The sequence below is a fragment of the Podarcis bocagei genome (genome assembly GCF_964188305.1).
Source record: "Podarcis bocagei genome assembly, chromosome: 7".
Lineage (NCBI taxonomy): Eukaryota > Metazoa > Chordata > Lepidosauria > Squamata > Lacertidae > Podarcis > Podarcis bocagei.
Genome location: NC_138132.1, coordinates 73,474,278 through 73,496,375, shown reverse-complemented (window position 1 = coordinate 73,496,375; position 22,098 = coordinate 73,474,278). Strand labels below are relative to the sequence as shown.

Sequence of the window (22,098 nt, the reverse complement as noted above, 5' to 3'; positions counted from 1 at the left end):
AACAATTAAAAATTGTATTTCTTTATTCTACAAATGTACAAGCAAAAACAAAAACAAAAATCCCATCCAGAGTAGAAGATTTAAATACAAACAAGAGAAAAGAAAAGAAAAAAGAATCATTTCCAAAACTGTACCATTCAAGTCCGTTGGGATTTTGTTTTCTTGTTTTGCCTTTTCTTTTCTTCTTTTTGCAAAAAAGAGTCCTTGGCTATTCAGATTAATTCCAATCCTTGAAATGGAATCGCAGTGACTTTTTGTGCCAGATCCAGGAAGAATGTTTTTCACATATGCAGGTGACATCCTGCAAAAAACAAACACACACCCCTCCCCCCGAGAGGAGTGGATTTGCACGGCGAGCGCTTGTCGACACGCTTGCCAACAGCTTGAGCAGAAAAGCAAAGTGTTCGCTTCCCCTCTGGCTTCTCCCCGTCTCCTTCCTGCACTGCTTCGCCTTACGCTTTAGAACTTCAAACTGAAGCCTGGTCCCGCGGCTGATGCCCCTTGGTTTGTGGTCGTAAGATGGAAGCCGGTGTCCTTCAGGTCGTCGTCACCCTAGAATGACAAAACAGATACGCGAACTTAAGATGTTTCACTAGCCAACAGTCGGCTGCAGATAAGGAGATTCTAAGAATGTCAGGCCTTCTGAATGGTGGATATTTCAAGACAGACAAAAGGAAGGACTTCTGTCACACAGTGCGTAGTGAACTTATGGAACTCACTCCCACAAGATGGGAGCTGCCAGTTTAAGATGACTTGAGAAGGGAATGAGGCTTATGAGTCAAAGAGGGGAGCTCATGCAACAGCTAGCAAGCTGCGATGGTTATAGGCACGCACAGGTTTTCAACTGTGTACCAGTCTGTGGGAGACAACAGTGGGGAAAGGGCAGCTGTTCTCATGCCCTGCTTGTGGGCTTCCCCCAAGCCATGGTGAGGAAGAAGATGATGGACTAGAGAGGCCTTTTGGTCTGATCCAAAAGGCTCTATCTCACATATATTCTTTAAGCGTTCCACAAAGCAACAGCGCCACCTGCTGGCAGATAAGGCCTGCGCCGGTTGCAAACCTACCATGCCAAATGCAGCCACTGTCTGGGAGTGGGGGGAAAAACAAGATAGACAGAATAGTGCATGGGTAGGCAAACTAAGGCCCAGGGGCCAGATTCAGCCCAATAACCTTTTAAAACCAGCCTGTGAACAGTCCGGGAATCAGCGTGTTTTTACATGAGTAGAATGTGTCCTTTTATTTAAAATGTATCTCTGGGTTATTTGTGGGGCATAGGAATTCCTTCATATATTTTTTCTCCAGAATACAGTCCGGCTCCCCACAAGGTCTGAGGGACAGCGGACCGGCCCCCTGCTGAAAAAGTTTGCTGACCCCTGAGATAGTGGTTGCAATATGAGCACTAGCAGCAGGCTTAGCAGTGAGTTTTTAACTGCTGCCAGCCACCTCTGAAGGAGAGATGAAGGAGGCGGCTTGCTATCTCTGATCCTTAGGACTGACTGAAACAGGGGTTTTTCTATATGTCGAGAGGAGTGCTCTTTCACTGAGCTATGTAACAGGCCCTTCTTCCTGTTAACAGCGCTGCTGGAGAAGGGCGATAGCTCAGTGGCAGAGAATCTATCCTGTATGCAGAAGGTCCCTGGTTCAATCCCAGCTGGCATCTCCTGGTAAGGCAAGGAATGCCCCATGCCTGAACCCTCTGAAAACTGCTGTCAGTGTAGACCAGTGTTTCTCGAACTCAGGTCTCCAGCTGTTGTTGGGAGTACAAGTCCCATCATGCCTGGCCACTGGTCCTGCTGTAAGTCCAAATATCTGGAGGGCATCAGATTGAGGAAAGGATGGTCTGCATAATTTGTAGAAAGAGGTGGCACATGGTCATTTTGAAGAGGGTGAAGTTGGTTCCAGGAAAGCTGTGTTCCACCTCTCCTTCCCGGCTTAGGAGCATCTGGTTCTGCTCTTGCTTGGAAGGACACAAGACGAGCGTTCAAAACTGTTCTTCCCCCCTGGTACAGCCCAGAGAAGGAAGACTGTGACTTCCTCCTCTTTAAAAAGAAAAAGGAAACCAAGCACACCCAGAGATTCTTCACCTGGTTACGTCATCTTGGTCAAAGAATGAGAACATAAAATTGACATAACGTACAGATAAATGGGACTCAGGTGCCACTGTGGGTTAAACCACAGAGCCTAGGACTTGCCGATCACAAGGCTGGCAGTTCGAATCCCCGCGACTGGGTGAGCTCCCATTGCTCGGTCCCTGCTCCTGCCAACCTAGCTGTTCGAAAGCACGTTAAAGTGCAAGTAGATAAATAGGTACCGCTCTGGCGGAAAGGTAAACGGCGTTTCCGTGCGCTGCTCTGGTTCGCCAGAAGTGGCTTAGTCATGCTGGCCACATGACCCGGAAGCTGTACGCCGGCTCCCTCGGCCAATAAAGCGAGATGAGCGCCACAACCCCAGAGTCAGCCACGACTGGACCTAATGGTCAGGGGTCCCTTTACCTTTACAAATAAAGGGGGAGTTATGTTGGAAGCATTACAGACTTAAAGTGCACCATCTTCCACCTTGGGTTTTCATTTTTGAAAATTTCAATAAGGTCCAGAAACTTTTAAAACACAGGCCTTTTTAGGCTGGTGAATTTTTACACAGAGCTTCGCCGACTACAAGGAAACTTACCAGCTGACTGTATCCTAAGCCCCCCTCTGGCGGCCGTGGACTCGTCCCACGTTTCACTCGCTGCTGTTCACTTTTTGCTGGCCACGTCGGAAACATGGACGGCTCGATGGGCAGCGGCGTCTCCTGGAAATATTCGTGCTTCAAGCCGTCTTCAGCGGTGATCCTTCTGCCTGGGTAGTACGTCAGGAACCTGAAAAGGGTTAGCACAATGAGCTGATGGGAATGACAAAGAAAATGAATTTCAGAAGGAGAGGTGAGCCAGAGTGGGCAAGTATGAATCGTAGCCACCCTGCAATGCCAAGCTGCCTCTATTTTATCTGGAGGAGAGCTCACCGAAAGCCCTTTTAGAAACAAAACAAAGCGGGGCCCAGAACTTCAAATTCTCATGTCTGATGATTTGCTTGCTGTGCTGGAAAAAAGTAGCAGGCAGCTTCGGGCAGAAAAACGCGGGTGAGCATGAAGTCAGATGCCGCCAAAGAAGATTTTTGTTGCAAATTGTTCACTTAACACAATTTCATACACCACTTCACTCCCCACCGGGAAGAATTGCTATGGCATGGCATCTGGGGTGTGTGTGTGTGTGTGTGGCAATCACAATATGCCTCAAGGTCGGGTGGGTTAGGGTCAGAACCTTACCCAAGCGGCTCAATTTTCCCTGCAACGCTGGGCTGCATCTGCCTCTTGAATGTGGTGCTATTCATAGAGGATAAGGCTATTATCAATGGCTACTAGCCATGATCACTGTGCTCTCTCTGTGCTGCCTATTTATTTATTCATTAACTAGCAGAAAGTATGCAGCATTGCTCAGGAATTCTAATTAACAAAGAAACCCCATTCATTAACGGATATAATGCGATTTGCTGGTCTCCTGCCAAATTTGGTCAAAACCAGTCAGCCCGCCATCTTGATTCAACATGGCACCCAATGGTATCCAAACATAAGATAGATTAAAACCCAACCCTTCATCTCAGGGACCATTGTGTCAAAGCGGGTGGTGGCATCTCTAGAGTTGTCTAAATCAGTGCCGTTTGAAAGGGTTCAGTCCACCATCTTGACTCAGAATGGTGTCCAACAGTATTAGAACAGAGACTGAAACCCACTCCTACATCTTAGGAACCATCACGCCAAACTGGGTGGCCATAACTTCAGGAGTGTCTGAATGCTGAGAACAGACAGACAAACAACTTTCCAAATTATATAGTATATTTCACAGCATGATTGTAATACAGTGGTACCTCGGGTTAAGAACTTAATTCATTCTGGAGATCCGTTCTTAACCTGAAACTGTTCTTAACCTGAGGTACCACTTTAGCTAATGGGGCCTCCCGCTGCCGCCGCACAATTTCTGTTCTCATCCTGAAGCAAAGTTCTTAACCCGAGGTAATATTTCTGGGTTAGCGGAGTCTGTAACCTGAAGCGTCTGTAACCCAAGGTACCACTGTAAAACCTCAAAGCAGTTTACTCTTGGAGGGAGCTGAAAACCAGCTGCTGCGAATTACAAATGGGGAAAGTGGACTGGACGGGCCTGATCCAAAAGGCCTCTTCTAATGTTCTAATTCATGGTTCTCTCCTTGGACAGCTTTAAAAGGGGATTTGATGGAGGACGGCTAGTCATGACGGCTATGCTCTACCTCCTCCTGTACTGGGCTGGCCACTGTGAGAACAGGATGCTGGACTAGATGGGTCTTTGGTCTGATCCAGCAGGGCTCATCTTACGTTTTTGATATTCTTATGGACTTACTTATTCATGAGATCAAATCCCTGGTCTGAGAGGAGTGCCCCAAACCGCTTGCGGAGGTTGTTGTAAGGATATTCCGTGAACGTCATCTTCTTCACTGCCGGCAGCTCGTTATACCCAGGCCAGATTTTCTCACTGGGGGTTCCCAGATCCTTCCAGAAAGAATAATTATGAAAAAACCATGTAAGGAAGCTGGCTTAAAATGGCTCAACCCCCCTTCTCCCCTTCCCCCAGTCAGTATGATACTACTGAGGATCGCCTGTGGACAAAAGTAGTGGAGATCAAGAAAATGGAACAGGGATCATAGACAAAATGAGAACAAAAGTTTTGAAAAACCAGGAAGTATCATCCCATTTGGGCGATATATTGTTAGGAGCTTTTGTGGCTTTTGGTATGCATCTGTTGCTAGTGACTTGGGCTTCTGTTACTGAAAATCCAATCTGACCTCAGCCCCTACCTTAAAACATACAACCAGTCCAGAGGAAGGCATGGTCTGTCAGCTTCTTCTTCCTCCTCCTCCTCTGAGTCAGTATGGCCTTTATAGAACTCAGCAGGATGGAGGGTGAGGACAAAACTCAACTGAGTTGTCATTGGCTCCAGCCCTACAATACTGTTAGGGCTCCTTGCCTTACACCCTAAAAGTATCTACCATGGGGTACCAAAAGCCACCGCTCAGCTAGTAAAAAAATTAAGACTCACTGCATTTCTTTGTGGGTTGGGGAAATATAGTGGTACCTCGGGTTAAGAACTTAATTTGTTCCGGAGGTCCGTTCTTAACCTGAAACTGTTCTTAACCTGAGGCACCACTTTAGCTAATGGGGCCTCCCGCTGCGCTGCCAGAGCATGATTTCTGTTCTCATCCTGAAGCAAAGTTCTTAACCCGAGGTAGTATTTCTGGGTTAGCGGAGTCTGTAAGATGAAGCGTCTGTAACCCGAGGTACCACTGTAGTTTCCTTCTTCTGCAGTTAGTACATGAACAAAGGGGGGGCCCACTAGAAGGGTTTGCTCGCCCACAAGGAATTTCTAGTTGCCTACAGCTCCCTAGTGAGTCACTAAATGCATGTCTGTGCCATCCAGACCATGTCAGGTGGAGAGCATGACACCGAAAGCCTGCCAAACTAGTTGCTTATCAACAAAGGAAGCACACTGGATCGAAAAGCAAGCATCTTATTTTTCGACCCACTAGGGGCCAGAATATCATCAAGTGAAAAACAGGGAATTAACAACATCTCTTTAGGGGGCCTTTGCAGCAGAAAAGAGAAAGCTAGCACCTATTTTGTTTTGTTTGGCATTACGCAAATATATGATGAGTGGCAGTGTGTGTGTTTGTGCGACGGTTTAAGGGCATACCTTGAAAACTTTGTTAATTTGGTCAATATCCGACTTCCCTGGAAACAGCGGCTTCTGGGTTAACAGCTCTCCGAATATGCAACCCACGGACCACATGTCGACGGCTGTGGAATATTCCTGGAAGGCAGGACAATAAGAAATTAAGTTAGTTGCTTAATTTTGTGGGCCACCAAGCATGGCTGCCTTGGTCAAGGCAGGTCAGTATGGTGTGGCATGCAGACATGTGAAGATTTCTGGAACAAGGAAGGGGTTTTTGTTTTCGTTTTGCAACATGGGGAGCGAAGAGTCCACAGCAACAATTCCGAAACCGTGCTGCTGAGTGGGTGAGGTTGAAAAGGTAAGTCACGATGGCAGGTTATCATTTGGCACTTGAGTCAAGCAGCGTCCATTTTCTCCACTTATTCCCCCCCCCCACTGCACCCCAATATATGGGTGGGATCATCATCTTGAGGGAAGGGAGATGCAAACGTCCCAGATTTGTACTTTGTTTTAAAACACAGGGAAAAGATGGCCAAGGGTGAATATTATAGAGGTTTATAAAACTTTGAGGTCACTCAACTTAATAAGGAAAACCAGCCAAGCGAGTGCCACTCGTCAGCTGCACAGTACATTCAACCACGATAAATGTTAAAATGGGAGTGATGAAAAATAGCTGCCTTTGGAAACTCCCAGGCAGGAAAGGCTATCAGTCACAAACCTTGGCTCCAAGTAGCAGCTCAGGCGCCCTGTACCACAATGTCACGACGACGGGGGTATACGGCTTCAGAGGAGATCCGTACTCTCGGGCCAGCCCAAAGTCTCCAACCTGGTGAGAAAGAAATGGAATAGTGTAAGAACTGCCTGGACAAATGGGACCACAAGCTAAATTCTACACCGGTATATGGTTTTTGGCAGCAGTCAGCTCCATGCCCCTAGAAAGCCATGAGCTTTTTGTATCACTGTCCTGGCTTCTGTTTGAGTAAGTCGCTCGTTTCTAAGCCTTTAAAGCCCTCAAACTGTCTGAGAACAGGATCTGATAAAGATCGCATCCCAGCAAGTCCACTCACTCTGTCTGGTAATAGAGAGGTGGGCTTTTACATTGGTGGAGCCAGTATTGTGAAATACTCTTTCTGCTGAAATATCAGAGGCCCCTATTTTGCCAGCTCTTTGAAGGTGAGGGTTGTTCAAGTAGAGGCTGGACAACCTATTGCCAGGGATGCTGTAGCGGCAAGATACCTATTAGGAGCAGGGAGTGTGCTGGATAAACCTCTAAATACCCTATCAACTCTAAAATTCTGCAGCGTCACCAAATGAAGCCAGACCCCACTGGCGGTGGTTGGGTTCTCTCGCAGCTTTGGACAATCACCGTGAATGTTTTATAGAAAGGAAGGGCATACAGCTTAATCAATAAATGCAATAAATAACATATGATTTTACGTTGCATTTGGAAAAACAACAACAATCCTGGATGGGTCAAAATGTACTCTGCAGAGAGCCTGCCATGAACACATCTAACTGCTTGCAACAGCTTCAAAAAGTTGGCTCTTACTTTTAAGATGCCAGCGTGGCTCAGTAGCAGGTTGGAGGTTTTCAAGTCTCGATGAAGAATCCAGTTATCGTGAAGATGCTTGACCCCTCGCAACAGTTGAATCATCAAGGTTTTCACTTCCCCTGAAATAAACAACAGCAGAGTTCCTAAGAGGGTGGCGAAAGAAATCAAGACCCACCCATGCCTTTGTCACCCTGCTAAGCTTAAGTTTATTTCAAGTCTGTTTAGAATTCGAGAAACGCCACAAACCTGGCAAGAATGGCTGTTTCATAGTTTCCATGAGGCTCTTGAGATCGTGCTCCACATAATTCATTACAATATATATCTTGTCCATGTTGCTGCCGACAACAATTTCCTAGAAACAGAAATGAGACGCACCAGTGATCCTAAAGGCCACAGATACCACTGGATGACTGCAGGGTTTAATTCATGATTTCCTTCCTTCATTCTTTGCACTTACTTACATCTCACTCAAGTGTATGGGATTCCTTGCAGACTATGACTACCAGCCAAGCCGAGACATAACCAGATACTTGGGAAGATCTGGGGTATCAGCACACAGATACAAATTAACATATGCTAACATGTAATATGTTAACAGGTGTGGACTCTTTTTAATCAAAATGTCACTGGAGACCAGGCAACTAGTTTCCCTGAATAAATTTGCTCCTCACCCCAGATCACTCCAAATTACTCCCAAATTTCCCAATGTATCCTGCTCCAAATAAACCCAGTTCAGTTTCTCCCATTCAATAGCCTTTGAATGACCTCTAGATAGGGTCACTTTGAAATAATATTTCTCCAAATCCCTCCCCTAGCCAGTAGCCTGGGATACACACTCCAATTTACTTATCTCCTGAATTCATTACCTACCCAGAAACACTTAGGAGAGGAAGCGGGACCATGCTTTAAATGCCCTAGCGATGCCTCTGCAGGCAAGTGCTTAAACACAGTTAGATAGGGATAGGCTAGATAGAAATGTTTTTCTTCCTTTCTAGAACTTATCCAGTGAAGCTGAATGTTGGAAGATTCAGCACAGATAAAAGAAAGTACTTCTTCACACGGCGCCTAGTAAATACTATGGTATTCACTGCCGCAGGAGGCAGGGCCACCAACTCGGATGGCTTTAAACTATTATTAGACACATTCATGGAGGAGAGGGCTAAAAATGGCTACTAGCCATATTGGCTTATGCTCTGCTTTCATGGCTGGAGGCAGTAATATTTCTGAATACCAGGTTGCTGGAAGCCACAGGAAGCGGGAAAGTGCTCACGTGCTCAGACCCTGCTTTTCTTTCAGGTCTCAAAAACAAATCAGCCATGTATCCCAGCTATGTAGTGCTAAACTAAGAACATAAGAAGCACCTTGCTGGCTTACGCCAATGGACCATCTATCCAGCCTCTGCTTGGAAGCTGTACTAGAGGTGCCTGGGGCCTGATCCACCACCCTCTTCTTGTGTTTTCATAAAAGGCAATGTCCCCTTGCCTTGTGGGTGGAGGGGAAAGAGGCTTAAGTGATACGGAGCTACTTATATAGGCTTCCACACAAGGATGGTATGTATGCTGCAGCTCTGTTGGAACAAGGGGGACGCCACAGAATATAACCCTGGACAATTACAAGGCGCCCAGTTAACACGTCAACAGGCGATCAAGTGCTGGTGGCCTTACCCTGACAGTGACGATATTTGGGTGCTGGGCTTTCAAGATGGTGTTGATCTCCCTTAGAGAAGTAATGGGGAAACCTTCTTTCTCCTTCTCCATCTTCAGCCGCTTCAGCGCCACAATCTCATCTGGAAAGTATTTATTAGTAGTAGTAGTATTATTATTAACTTACCTACTTATTTCGATCATTTATGCACCGCTTCGTTACTATAGTCTCTAAGCAGTGCCATTGCTGAAGAAACAACAAACCTGTTTTTTTGTCTTTCGCTCTGTACACCACTCCGTACGTTCCCTCCTCGATTCGGTTTAGACACTGAAATTCCTCAACGCTACGACAGCCCTAGAGAGAGAATAAAAGTTGCATATGTACACAATTTCTCTTAATTTTCAAATTACTCTGCTTCTAGAAGTCAGGTGGAGGGGCAAGGAATTACGCAGGGCCACAAGACAATCCCTCTTAGGCCCTGTGATTCCAATCCTATTTTTCACATTCATAGGGACTAGAAACTTTAAAAAAGAAAGAAAGAAAGAAGAAAGAAATGGGGGTGGGGAGAGAGCCAATTCCAGCTCTATTCAAAGCACAGTGTAAGAGCCAGGGCCATCTATCATACAACTATCCTGAGTGGAGCTGTGCTGATCTCTGGTTTGAGCTGGAATCTGATTTTTTTAAAAAACCCAACTCCAAGGAAATAAGACACTAGAAATAATATTTGATAGCAGGAGTATGCAGGAGCTTGAGAAAGATTCATAATTGAAACAAGCTAGTTACATGTGATCCATAGTCGCAGGATGGGGTGGGTGGGTTTTTTTGGTCATGTGGGATTTTCTCATGTTAATTTGTATTATTATAATATAGAAACTATAAGGATTTGTTTGGGTCTCTATATATTTGTGGTGTGGAGTATTGTTTTGAGGCTCTCGCAGACCCAGTTTGCATCCAATGCCAAGCCAAACCATGGTTTAGTGTCAATGAGAAAGTATGCAGATACACTTAGCAAAAAATGTGAGTGCTGTTCTCCTCCCCTCTGGTCCTGCTGCTGCTGCTGCACTACCCAGAGCAAAGCCATGGTTTTGCTTAGGGTCACATCTGAACCAGACTTACAGTGGTACCTCGGGTTACATACTGTCAGAGCTGCCCTAGGTCCCAGCTCACAAAGGACCAACGCCACTTCGTTGTTATATACAAAAGTCTTTATTGAAGTTCAGTTTGTCTTTCATATCAGCAGCGTGCAGCTCTACGTCTGAAACTCTAGACCGCCGAAGCTCCGTCTGAGTCCCCTCCCCGCTGACACCAGTTTAAGATCCTAGCCTTGCCCCACCTCTTCCTCTGCTCTTTCCTCCTCTGGGTCCTCTTGTCCGCTGGGGCTTCGCCCTTCCTAGACTCTTCTGACGCCGAGTCCCCTGATTCGTCTCCCTGCCTCCGGCGGGCTTTAGGACCTGGTTCCCACTCCGGGCTTCCTGCTGTCCCGCGCGCCTGTACATTTGAACTTGGCGTGCGCGCCCAGCCACCAACCTTCCTCCGGACCGTTACACTGCTCTGGTCACTGCTTCCCCCTTCGGGGAGGCTAGCTGGACTTGACCTCCCCTCCATTCCCCCACTCTCCGATGGAAGCATGGTCAGTCTCGATTCATATTCTCTCCCTGCTGGGGGCGACGCTGGCTCTGACACCTGGGACCCTTCCCCCCCACTACGCTCTGTTGGGGAAGCTGGTCCTGATCTCCAGCTGCTGCTTTGGGAGTCCCCGCTGGCCCCCCTTGCTCTAACCATCGGCGCCTCCTTCTGGGAATCCTCTGATTCACTGGAGAGGCTCATGGAATCTCTCAGGTCACTGCTATATCCCCCTACGCTGCTCTCCGATTCTTCCCCTTCGCTCTCCATTTCCTCTCTCCCCTGTGCCTCTGTTCCTGAGGCCCTGACACATACGCTTCAGGTTACAGACTCCGCTAACCCAGAAATAGTACCTCGGGTTAAGAACTTTGCTCCAGGATAAGAACAGAAATTGTGGTCCGGCGGCGCGGCGGCAGTGGGAGGCCCCATTAGCTAAAGTGGTGCTTCAGGTTAAGAACATTTTCAAGTTAAGAACGGACCTCCAGAACAAATTAAGTACGTAACCAGAGGTACCACTGTATACTGCTTCTTTCCCAGACAAACAACACGCAGCAAACCAAGAACAAACCTTGCCTATGGCTTGTCTGGGGCAAGAGAAACCATGAGCCCAGGTTTGGAAGTAATGTTAAGAAGAACCATGGCTTAGACCTGGGTAGCACAGTGGCAGCAGGGGTTGGGAAGGAGCGGAATGACTGCATTTTTCGATTCCAGCCAGCACGCCAGACCCTTAGATCGCCCAATCCCAGTGGGCCATTGTGACAGTTGGGCACATGGAGTCTCTGTTCATTCGGAGGTCAGCAAAAGACACCACTGGCTTGGCCTGGCCCCTCCCCAGGAAGGCCAGAGATCTATGACAGCCTCCTAACCTGAAGGGCGGGTAGATACTTGGGCAACTCTTGCTTCAGCTCCACAGGTGATGACACAGGTGAGTCAGGAAGGTAATCGCCCTCCGTCATCGTGTTGGATTGCGGGGTCCCCTCGCCAGCGTCTTCTTCCTCTCCTTCGCTCCCCACGGAATCCCGGTCAAACCTTGACTCTGCAACTTCAAACATAAGAATCAAATCGTGGCAGGAAGCGGCTGTTGGGGGATCCTCTCCCCCCTGAAGTTCAAAAGGAGAGTGTGAAGGAAACGTCCTGCTCTTGCCTCCAGCTCTCTGAGACAAACTGCCTCTGAGTGTGGAGCAGTGTTTCTCAACCTGTGAGTTCCGAGATATTGCTGGACTACAACTTCCATCATTCCTAGCCAGCATGGCCAGTGGTCAGGGATGATGGGAGTTGTAGTCCAACAACACCTGGGGACCCACAAGTTGAGAACTACTGGTGTGGAGGCTTCATTTCAATATGATGGATTGTATCTGAGTTACAGACCCACTGAAATCAATGAACCTAAGTTACTCATTGCAAGTAGAACTAAGACTAGTCACGGTTCCCATGGCTATTCAATAGATCTATCCTTCCTGAATCCACCTGTTAACCATGTCTTGCGGCAGCAAGGTCCACAAGTCAAATTATATACTGTGTAAAGCTTCTCCCCTTTTGCCCTTCAAGAACCTGTAGCCAAATCAGGCCAGGATCTATGTTCAGCGGCTGCCAAATATTTGTATCTGTCAGGGAGGAGGAAGCTCCAGTTCAGGAGTGCAGAACTATTTTTTCAGCCTGAAACCCGAGTTAAATAAAAAATGGGCAGAGCAACAGTTGTGACTCTTGCCTTTGTACAGTACGCTACATTGGAATCATAGAACTGTAGGGCTGGAAGGGAGCCCAAGGATCACCTAGTCCAAAACCCCTGGAATGCAAGAATCACAGATACATTCAAGTCATGCAAAAGCCAGAGATTTCTGTACCCACGCAAGTAAGACACCTCACAGTACACATTCAAAAGCAACTTAATTTAACAGGAAACTAAAAGATTACCTTAAAGATTACAAAATGAAACACCAGAAAGGAGGCCAGCTGCAGAATGCACATTTAATGCAGCAAAGTTAATTTTAAAAAGGTGTTGTGTGGGGAAGGGTGCGATCTGGCAAGAGTCTCAAGGGACAGAGAGGACTGGGGGCCGCATTTGAGGTTCCCTATACTTGCTTTAGACTGCAAACACGAGAACCAGCCTGGGGTGGGTGGGGGGAACCCTTAGTACGCAAACCGTATTTTTAGGAGGTGACTCCAAACCATCAGAGGATCACCAAGGTCATGCAACAAGCACAAGGAGAGAGAGAGATTACATAAAGCCACATTTCGCCATTTGTCGTCTTACCCACTGGGAGGTGGTCTCCGTTCTCCCGCTCTTCTTCTTCGCTCATTTCGTCTTCGCTCACCTCTTCTGCAAGGCAAAAAAGGGGAAAGAATGAGACAGGCTAGGAAGAAAATTGAACTTGATTGCTTTCATACCTCTGCGGGCAGGGGATGGCGCCATCTTGCTGGTCCTTTAATCACTGTATGGCGCTCTGTAACTTTTAGGCACTTTTAAGAGCTGGTGGCAGCATCAGCCTATAAAACCCTTAGCAACTTTAGACCTGACTTATCTCAAGGACCAGAGGGGATGTGGATGGCGCTGCGGGTTAAACCACAGAGCCTAGGACTTGCCGATCAGAAGGTCAGCAGTTCGAATCCCCGCAATGGGGTGGGCTCCCGTTGCTCGGTCCCTGCTCCTGCCAACCTAGCAGTTCGAAAGCACGTCAAAGTGCAAGTAGATAAATAGGTACCACTCCGGCGGGAAGGTAAACGGTGTTTCCGAGCGCTGCTCTGGTTTGCCAGAAGCGGCTCAGTCATGCTGGCCACATGACCCGGAAGCTGTACACCGGCTCCCTTGGCCAATAAAGTGAGATGAGCGCTGCAACCCCAGAGTCGGTCACAACTGGACCTAATGGTCAGGGATCCCTTTAACTTTACCTATCTCAAGGACCATAGTCTTCTATAAGTTTCCTTTGAAGCTCAGCTCTAGATCCTGCAACCTCTAGAGCAGAGGCTGATGCCAAGTTCAATTAAGGACGTTTCTGCTGTGGCTCTTTATGTTTTCACACAGTGAACATTCCCAGCCCTGCCTAGGGATGCCAGGGATTGAACCTGGGGACTTACGCATGCAGAGAAGATGCTCTGTCGCTGAACTATGGCCTTCTTCTGGTCGCAATGGTTAAAAAGAAATCACACTACTAAAATGGGACCGTGGCTGAGTGATACAGCAGCAGTACAGCATGGAAAAGGTCCCAGATTCAAACAATGGCATCTCTAGGTAGGGCTGCAAAAGACTGGTTTCATGAGTGGGCAATGTTTTTAGACCCATGGGCAGAACTGGGTCTTTGAGTCAGTGCTGTGGGTGCCACTGTTAGGATTTTTATCAATCTGAGCTGCTCCAGCTGTACCAGTGAGTGGTAATAAGATTGTATACATCATGGGAGTGTCTGAGAGAGCGTGAGAAAGGAAGTCTGTATTATCGCTTCCTGAGTACTTTTGGAAGTTAGCTTCACTTCTGAGCATGTTGCAGTTTCTGTACTGGTGTTCAGAGAGCACAGACGTACTGACGGAGTCTCTGTATATAGACTGTAAATAAAGTAGTTTCAGAACTACGATTGAGTCTTTCTTCTGCTATGATATGCCAGAAGACTGGCGTGCTCTTTTCAGGAGAGGAGGGTCGCCTATTACTGGTCTCTCTGGACTGAGGGAGATTTACAGCCAGGGAGAACTACCAGAGAGACAGCCCGAAAACTTGGGAAGTTGGCAGCCATTCCCGGGCATTTTTCCAAGAGCCACCCCCTCTGCTCAGCTGCCCCAACCCTGAGAGGCAGAAAGTGTGTGCATCCGCATGTGCGCACTTCACTCTTCCAAAGAGACCACAGTAGAAACACGAATGCTGCTGTGTGTTTGTGTGTGCGTGAGAGACCGACACTTACCAGCTGACTGCTCTGTCACTTCTTCAGAGTTGCTTCCTGTCTCCTCCTCCTCCTCTTCCTCCTCCTCTTCCTCTTCTTCTGACTCTTCGCTGCTGGACTCCTCCTCCTCCTCTTCTTCCTCCTCCTCCTCCTCTTCCTCCTCTGAACCGGATCCAGATTCCCCTGAAGAAAGCAAACACAAAGATGAAAAAATGCAAAAAAACCCAACCTCAAACTGACCTCAACTCTCAAGCTAACTGCTATTGGCTCATTAAAGAACCCCTAAATTTACACCCCAGCGATTACCTGAGGATGTTTCTGCAGAGCTGGTTTTTCTTTCGCTGTCACTGATGTCCTGTAGATCCGAAAGGGGGTCTCTCTCTTCTGGCTTTTCTTCTTTCACTGTTTTTTATTTTTAATTCAAAAAATTGGGAACAGGGTTGAGAAATCCCAATTCTCAAAAGTACTAAGGGATTCTACTTGTACAATCTTGCAGTTTTTTTCCCTGCCTTAAAAATCTAAAGCAGGGGTGAGGAACCCCATGACCATCCAAAAGCCGTTGGACTCCAATTCCCATCAGCCCCAGCAACAAACAAAGGGCCAACATCTCCCCTCCCTCTGCCTGGTCTGAAGAATGCAAGGAAAATGTCTGCCACCAAGTGGGCCAACCAAGTCAACATGCACAGAGTTGCCCTGGAAGGATGATCTATCTATCTATCTATCTATCTATCTATCTATCTATCTATCTATCTATCTATCTATCTACAATGGTACCTCAGGTTACATACACTTCAGGTTACAGACTCCACTAACCCAGAAATATTACCTGGGGTCAAGAACTTTGCTTCAGGATGAGAACAGAAATCGTGGGGCGTCAGCAGGAGGCCCCATTAGCTAAAGTGGTGCTTCGGGTTAAGAACAGTTTCAGGTTAAGAATGGACCTCCGGAACGAATTACGTACTTAACCCGAGGTACCACTCTATCTATCTATCTATCTATCTATCTATCTATCTATCTATCTTTAATGCAGTATTTCAGTTTAACTTTAAGCCACACGAAAACACTTGGAAATAATTTTAACATGGCATCCTTGTGTTTTGTTTACTAAATAAAAGCCAAGTAAACTGAATCACTGAGCTCAAATGATATACATGGAGTGGAAACTTCCCTACGGTCCCCAGGTTGTAGAACTCCCTCCCCACAGAGGTGTGTTTGGCCCCTTCAATATGCAGCTTCCAGAGGATGCTCAGCACTCAACTCTTTACCCTGGCTTTGGACACCTGAGGTGCATGTTCTTAGAATCCACCTTATTTTTATGATTGTAATTTTTTTTTTTTTTTTGGAAAACAAAAACATTTTGAATGTTGTGCTTTAATTCTTGTAACCCACCCTGGGACTTTAGGTTGAAGGGTGGATAATAAATAAGTAGAAATAATTTTAAAATGCCGTATACTTTCGGCTAGCCCGATGGATTCCTCCCTGGCGCAAGGAAGACACATTTATGCCTTTTAAAAGTTACCTGGCTTTCGGATTTCTCCTTGTTCCAGCTTTTCTCTCTGTTGTCGTAGCGGGCTGCGGCTCCAGATCCTTACTTTCTCGTTGTAGTCTTCTCTCACCGTCCTGTGGTGTGCTGAAACTGGTCAACACAAGGGAAAAAAAATCTGTTTGTGAGTCCTGGACTTAAATCTCCATTCTTACGCTATGGCAATTTGCTTCACGCAAACTTTGCAGCTCTAGCAAAATGAGAATTGCTTCCCTGCCTATCAGTAGTACACTGGCACATTCGAATAAGAAGCAACGTTTAATTACGGTTCAACCTTCCTTAAGTTTGAAAATGCACCTCAGTGATGGGCTATTAGGGTCAGACAGACATGGCTTTAAAATCAATCAGAAGACTCTTACGACGACTCCAATAAAACATAAAAAATAGGTACCAAGAATCAATTATTTATGATAGCAGGGAACAACTATTTCAGAAATCTATATACGACTTGATGTGGGGAGGGGGACACCAGGAAATAGCTAGACATGGAAGGTATCCAGAGTCTACACAAGGATGAACTCTGGCTAAGTGGCAGAATATTTGCTTTGCACGCAGAAGGTCCCAGGTTCAATCCTTGGCATCTCCAGGTAGAGATGGACAGAAATCCTGGCGCTGCTGCCAGTTACGGTAGACAATACTAAGGTAGATGAACCAAAGTTCTAACTCAGTGTAAGACAGCTACCTAGATAACCTCCTTGCTAACAAATCTGGGTGAAACAAGTTAAGATCAGAAGGTGCAACCAAAGGTCAGGACTTCACCTGTTTTGAGTGCAGAAGGTGCCATAATAATAATAATAATAATAATTTATTATTTATACCCCGCCCATCTGGCTGGGCTTCCCCAGCCACTCTGGGCGGCTTCCAAAAGAATATTAAAATACTATAATACATCAAACATTAAAAGCTTCCCGAAACAGGGCTGCCTTCAGATGTCTTCTAAAAGCCTGGTAGTTGTTGTTCTCTTTGACATCTGGTGGGAGGGCGTTCCACAGGGCGGGCGCCACTACCGAGAAGGCCCTCTGCCTGGTTCCCTGTAACTTGGCTTCTCGAACTGAGGGAACCGCCAGAAGGCCCTCGGTGCTGGACCTCAGTGTCCGGGTAGAACGATGGGGGTGGAGACGCTCCTTCAGATATACTGGACAAAGGCCATTTAGGGCTTTAAAGGTCAGCACCAACACTTTGAATTGTGCTCGGAAACGTACTGGGAGCCAATGTAGGTCTTTCAAGACCGGTGTTATGTGGTCTCTGCGGCCGCTCCCAGTCACCAGTCTAGCTGCCGCGTTCTGGATTAGTTGTAGTTTCCGGGTCACCTTCAAAGGTAGCCCCACATAGAGCGCATTGCAGTAATCCAAGCGGGAGATAACCAGAGCATGCACCACTCTGGCGAGGCAGTCCGCAGGCAGATAGGGTCTCAGCCTGCGTACCAGATGGAGCTGGTAAACAGCTGCCCTGGATACAGATTTGACCTGTGCCTCCATGGACAGCTGTGAGTCCAAAATGACTCCCAGGCTGCGCACCTGGTCCTTCAGGGGCACAGTTACCCCATTCAGGACCAGGGAATCCTCCACACCTGCCCGCCTCCTGTCCCCCAGAAACAGTACTTCTGTCTTGTCAGGATTCAACCTCAATCTGTTAGCCGCCATCCAACCTCCAACCGCCTCCAGGCACTCACACAGGACCTTCACTGCCTTCACTGGTTCTGATTTGAAAGAGAGGTAGAGCTGGGTATCATCCGCATACTGATGAACACCCAGCCCAAATCCCCTGATGATCTCTCCCAGTGGCTTCATGTAGATGTTGAAAAGCATGGGGGAGAGGACAGAACCCTGAGGCACCCCACAAGTGAGGGCCCAGGGGTCTGAACACTCATCCCCCACCACCACTTTCTGAACACGGCCCAGGAGGAAGGAGCGGAACCACTGTATAACAGTGCCCCCAGCTCCCAGCCCCTCAAGACGGTCCAGAAGGATGTTATGGTCGATGGTATCAAACGCCGCTGAGAGTTCCAGCAGAACTAGGAAACAGCTCTCACCTTTGTCCCTAGCTCGCCGGAGATCATCAACCAGTGCGACCAAGGCAGTTTCAGTTCCATGATGAGGCCTGAATCCCGACTGGAAGGGATCCAAATGGTCAAACCCCACCACCTCCAGGTTAGGGGTGGGACAGAGGCCCTCTCTGAAATTCTGGAGAGCCACTGCCAGTCAGTGCAGACAATACTGAGCTAGATGGACTAATGATCTGAGTCAGTATAAGCCAGCTTCCTATGTGGAACTCACAATATCATGTTGCAAATGTAGAATGGTGCTGTTCAGCATTTCAGCCACTCCATTTCATCTCACATACCGTTTTCCACTCCCGGTCAGTCAGCATTCCATGCCCACCAAGCATGCTCAGTTCTCATTGTCCAAACTGCAGCTCGCTCCCCCCCCCATGAAACAGCTCTCCTAGGCTACCTTCAGCCCATGATGCTGCTTGCTCATTCACCTGCCCGCTATTCTGTTGTCACGCTATTGACATAGCCTACTGGTGGCTATGATGACAGCATGATGACAGACTTACGTTTTTATACATATAAGAAGATATATCCACTTGCAAACCTTGGGGTTCTCCCTAGCCTGCAGACGCCTCCCTCTCCTGCACAGACAGCACCATTTTTGCTACATAATCAGTGGCACTGACAACCTGTACTTGGGAAACAAGAGAGGATAGTGACTTCCTGGGGACCTATGAGGTCTCACAAATCACAGGTCTCTTACCCCTTTGCCTGTTTCCCTCAAACTCAGTATTTCCAGAAGATTAAAAAGGTGGTGGTGGGACAAAGACTTGTATGTCACAGTTGGAAGGATAAACATTCACCATACATTACTCAACAGTCTGGAGATCTTACTTACCTATCTCCATTTTAATGTATACAATCATCAATCCTGTTTGGATATCTGTTTCAACATCCAGACTCATTGCATTTATATATGTGGTTTTTTAAGTAGGATTGATGCATGATTATTAATGCGACCTGACATTTCTTTCCCTTTTCTTTCAGATATATTTGCAATAAAATATATACACAGACAGATAAGCACACACACACACACACACACACACACACACACACACACACTACTGGCCCCGTACTCAAAGTTTCCCAGGATTCTAAAGAACAAAAAAAAAACACCCCATGGTAGTTTTCAAATCAGTGGTTAAAAGTAAAAATGTTAGGGTCCATTTAGACCCCAATACCTCAGTTTCCCCATGTGTCACACCCAAAATCACAGCAGGAGCTAGCACTGAGACACAGCAACAATACACCAGCTAACTTTAAGAGACTATGTGGAACAGGAAATGACATTGGGGGTGGGGTGGGATGGGAGAGTTTTACATATTTTGAATACCCATTTGGAAATTTAAATGTGGAGGATTTAAAAAAAATACAAATTATCGTATGCTACAGCAGCAGCAAGAATTCTCATCGCAAAGCATTTGAAGACACAAGACCTACCCACCTTGGAAGAATGCAACTAATAGACTATATGGAGATGGCGGAGATGACTGGCAGAATCCGAGACCAGGGAGAAGAGTTGGTGGAAATTTAAAACTTATTTGCAGAAATATTGTACAATTTTTGAATGCTGATGACATTGAAATGAATTGAAGGGGTTCTAGCAACAAGGTAAAATGTAAGATGGGATTAATAATAGATAAACTAATAGGACATGAATTTGCTGAACCAGTTTTTAAAAGGGATACAAAAATGGGAGACGTGAGGAAGTCAGGAAAATAAGTTAACTAAAGATGAGACATTAAGAAAGAGGGAATTTTTGTTTTCTTTTATATGTGTTTTTTCTTTTTCTTTCTTTGTGTTTAATGTCTGTATTTTTGTATTTTGTAATTTTGTATCTTTTTCGTTTTTGTATTTTTCTAAACTTTTCTATTGATAAAACCTAATAAAATATTATTAAAAAAATAAAAATAAAAAAAATACAAATTATCCTGGAGGGTAGAGAAGGGAGGACTTAATGCAATCCAAACACTCTATTCCAACCCCCAGTTTTAGCTAATCACTCCCCATCCCCAAGCTTTCTACAACATAAAGAGAGTACTGGGGGGCTAACGAAAAAGGTTAAGCATGCCCTGTAGTTTGAGCACCAGGAAGAGGAACCTCCACCACCGCAAACCTTCTGCTTATTGTAAGACCACTGCATAACTAGCAAAGGAGCAGCCATGCTTCAGGGTTATTTTGCTCTCCTGCTTCTGATAACCACAGGAGCGTCTACAGAGCACAGCGCTTCTGCATCCAACCACAGTGAAGCTGTTTTTGGCAATGCCTTGAGCTCCCATGTTCTGCCCACACACTTCCGAGCCTATCTTGGCAGCAGCAAAGGCTATAAACTCTTTTTCTCTTTTAAAACGAGAAAAGTGGAGATTCCTGGAAAGCGGCAATTCGGCAGCCAGAACCAAAGCCCATGCCCTTCTGGCTCTTCTGTGCCCTGAGACAAAAACACAACGTTGTGCTAGAGCACATGCTGTGCTTACAGAAGGTCCCAGGTCCAACCCCTGGTTTCTGCAGGCAAGGCTGGAAAAAAGGACTTGCGTCTGAAACCCTGCAGACCCCTGCAAGCCAGTGCAGAAACCACTGAGTTAGATGCACTCAGTACAAGGAAGCTTACTATGCTCCTATTTAAATTGGCTCTTTATTCACAAACATGAGGACTGGAACCCTGCTTTTATTTTTAGGGGAAACATTGTAGCTCGGTGGCAGAGCAGTTTCAACACCCCAGCATCTCCAGGTAGGGCTGGGAGAGATTCATACCTGAAACCCTGGAGAGCTACTGCCAGTCAGTGTAGACCACTGTGCTGGTCTCCAGCTGTTTTGGGACTACAATTCCCATCATTCCTGACCACTGGTCCTGCTGGATAGGGAGGATGCGAGTTGGAGTCCAAAAACAACTGGAGACCAAAGTTTGGGAAACAGTGGTGTAGATAATACTGAGCAAGCTGGACCAATGGTGTGACTCAGGAGAACACAGCTTCCTATGTTCCTAGGTCTTAGGAGAAGGGATGCTGTTCAGCGGCAGAGCATCCGTTTTGCTTTAGAAGGTCCTGGGTTTGATTCCCCCATCGTGTCCAGGTGGAGTTTCCTGGAACCCCGGAAAGCTGATGCCAATGGAAAGTCAATTAAGAGGCAGTAATGAGCTTGATGTCCCAAGAATCTGATGCGGCGTAAGACAGCCTCCTTTGCCTGAGATCCAGGAGCACATCTGTGTCAAAGGTTTTCACGGTATAAACGTCATAGACGAAATAAACACACGATCCGTACCCGCAAGGAAATAAGGCTTCCCTCGCCCCGTTCCGCCCCCACCTCTGAGCTACTTACTCTCTCGTCTGGCCTCCCGTTCTTTACGCCTCTCCTCCGCTCGCCTCTCCCGTTCCTTGATCTCCCGCTGCTCTTTCTGCTGCTCTCTCATTTTCCTCTCTCGCTCCCTCTTCCGCTCAAGCTGCTCCAGACGGTCCCTACGAAGGGTTTCATCAGGCGCCCGTGTTATTTTATCGAATTGGTTTTTGTTTGTTTTAATTAACAATTTTGAATTATATGGTCTCTTTCGCTGCATTCCCTCTAGAAAGATTAGCAATATTTATTTTAAGAGCGTAGCTTCTGGCATTTGCACAAAGGCCGAATCTCCCTTATCAAGAGAGGTTTTGCTTAGCCAAGTCAGCACCAACACAAATCAGGATGTTAAGATATTTATTGACTGCCCACCCACCTACCCTGCTTTGGACCCTCCTCAAATTCGAAAGAGAGACCCCTCTTGGGAGGACAGTGACTACCAACATCCCCTCTGGCTCATGTTTCTGGCAACAGTATCACGGACGTAGTACAACTGCAGCGGGGAACCTTTCTCAGTCTGAGGGCCGCATTTCATTCTCGGCAACATTCTGGGGGCCACATGCCTGTGGCGGGTGGAGCCAGAGGCAAAAGTGGGCAGAGCGATAGGTGTGAATTTCACCTTCCTTCAGCAAGCGAGTTTCTACATTACACTCTTTATCCTTGTGTTCCAGGAAAGCCAGAGGCATTATCAGAATTCAACCAAAACCAAACACTTAAGGAGAGGCGGTGGCCTGGGGAAGAGTCCCGAGGGGA

The 22,098-nt window shown here is 46.8% G+C and overlaps 1 protein-coding gene across 5 annotated transcripts in view; it reads right to left on the bottom strand.

The window, feature by feature from the left end:
• The window catches only part of CDK11B (cyclin dependent kinase 11B), a 30,897-nt gene continuing 8,799 nt past the window's right edge, over positions 1 to 22,098 (bottom strand). For 2 of the 5 annotated variants that reach the window (XM_081201495.1, XM_081201499.1), the window contains 15 exons: positions 21,334 to 21,470; positions 15,939 to 16,055; positions 14,726 to 14,821; positions 14,441 to 14,602; positions 12,808 to 12,873; positions 11,420 to 11,595; positions 9,194 to 9,284; positions 8,951 to 9,072; positions 7,533 to 7,638; positions 7,284 to 7,405; positions 6,453 to 6,560; positions 5,756 to 5,872; positions 4,409 to 4,557; positions 2,668 to 2,857; positions 1 to 552 (listed from right to left, as the gene is read on the bottom strand). In XM_081201495.1, coding sequence (XP_081057621.1) covers positions 460 to 552; positions 2,668 to 2,857; positions 4,409 to 4,557; positions 5,756 to 5,872; positions 6,453 to 6,560; positions 7,284 to 7,405; positions 7,533 to 7,638; positions 8,951 to 9,072; positions 9,194 to 9,284; positions 11,420 to 11,595; positions 12,808 to 12,873; positions 14,441 to 14,602; positions 14,726 to 14,821; positions 15,939 to 16,055; positions 21,334 to 21,470 — 1,852 coding nt within the window. In that variant the 3' untranslated portion in view covers positions 1 to 459. The remainder of the gene's footprint in view (positions 553 to 2,667; positions 2,858 to 4,408; positions 4,558 to 5,755; positions 5,873 to 6,452; positions 6,561 to 7,283; positions 7,406 to 7,532; positions 7,639 to 8,950; positions 9,073 to 9,193; positions 9,285 to 11,419; positions 11,596 to 12,807; positions 12,874 to 14,440; positions 14,603 to 14,725; positions 14,822 to 15,938; positions 16,056 to 21,333; positions 21,471 to 22,098) is intronic. The other 3 variants (XM_081201497.1, XM_081201498.1, XM_081201496.1) reach the window with 2 other exon arrangements.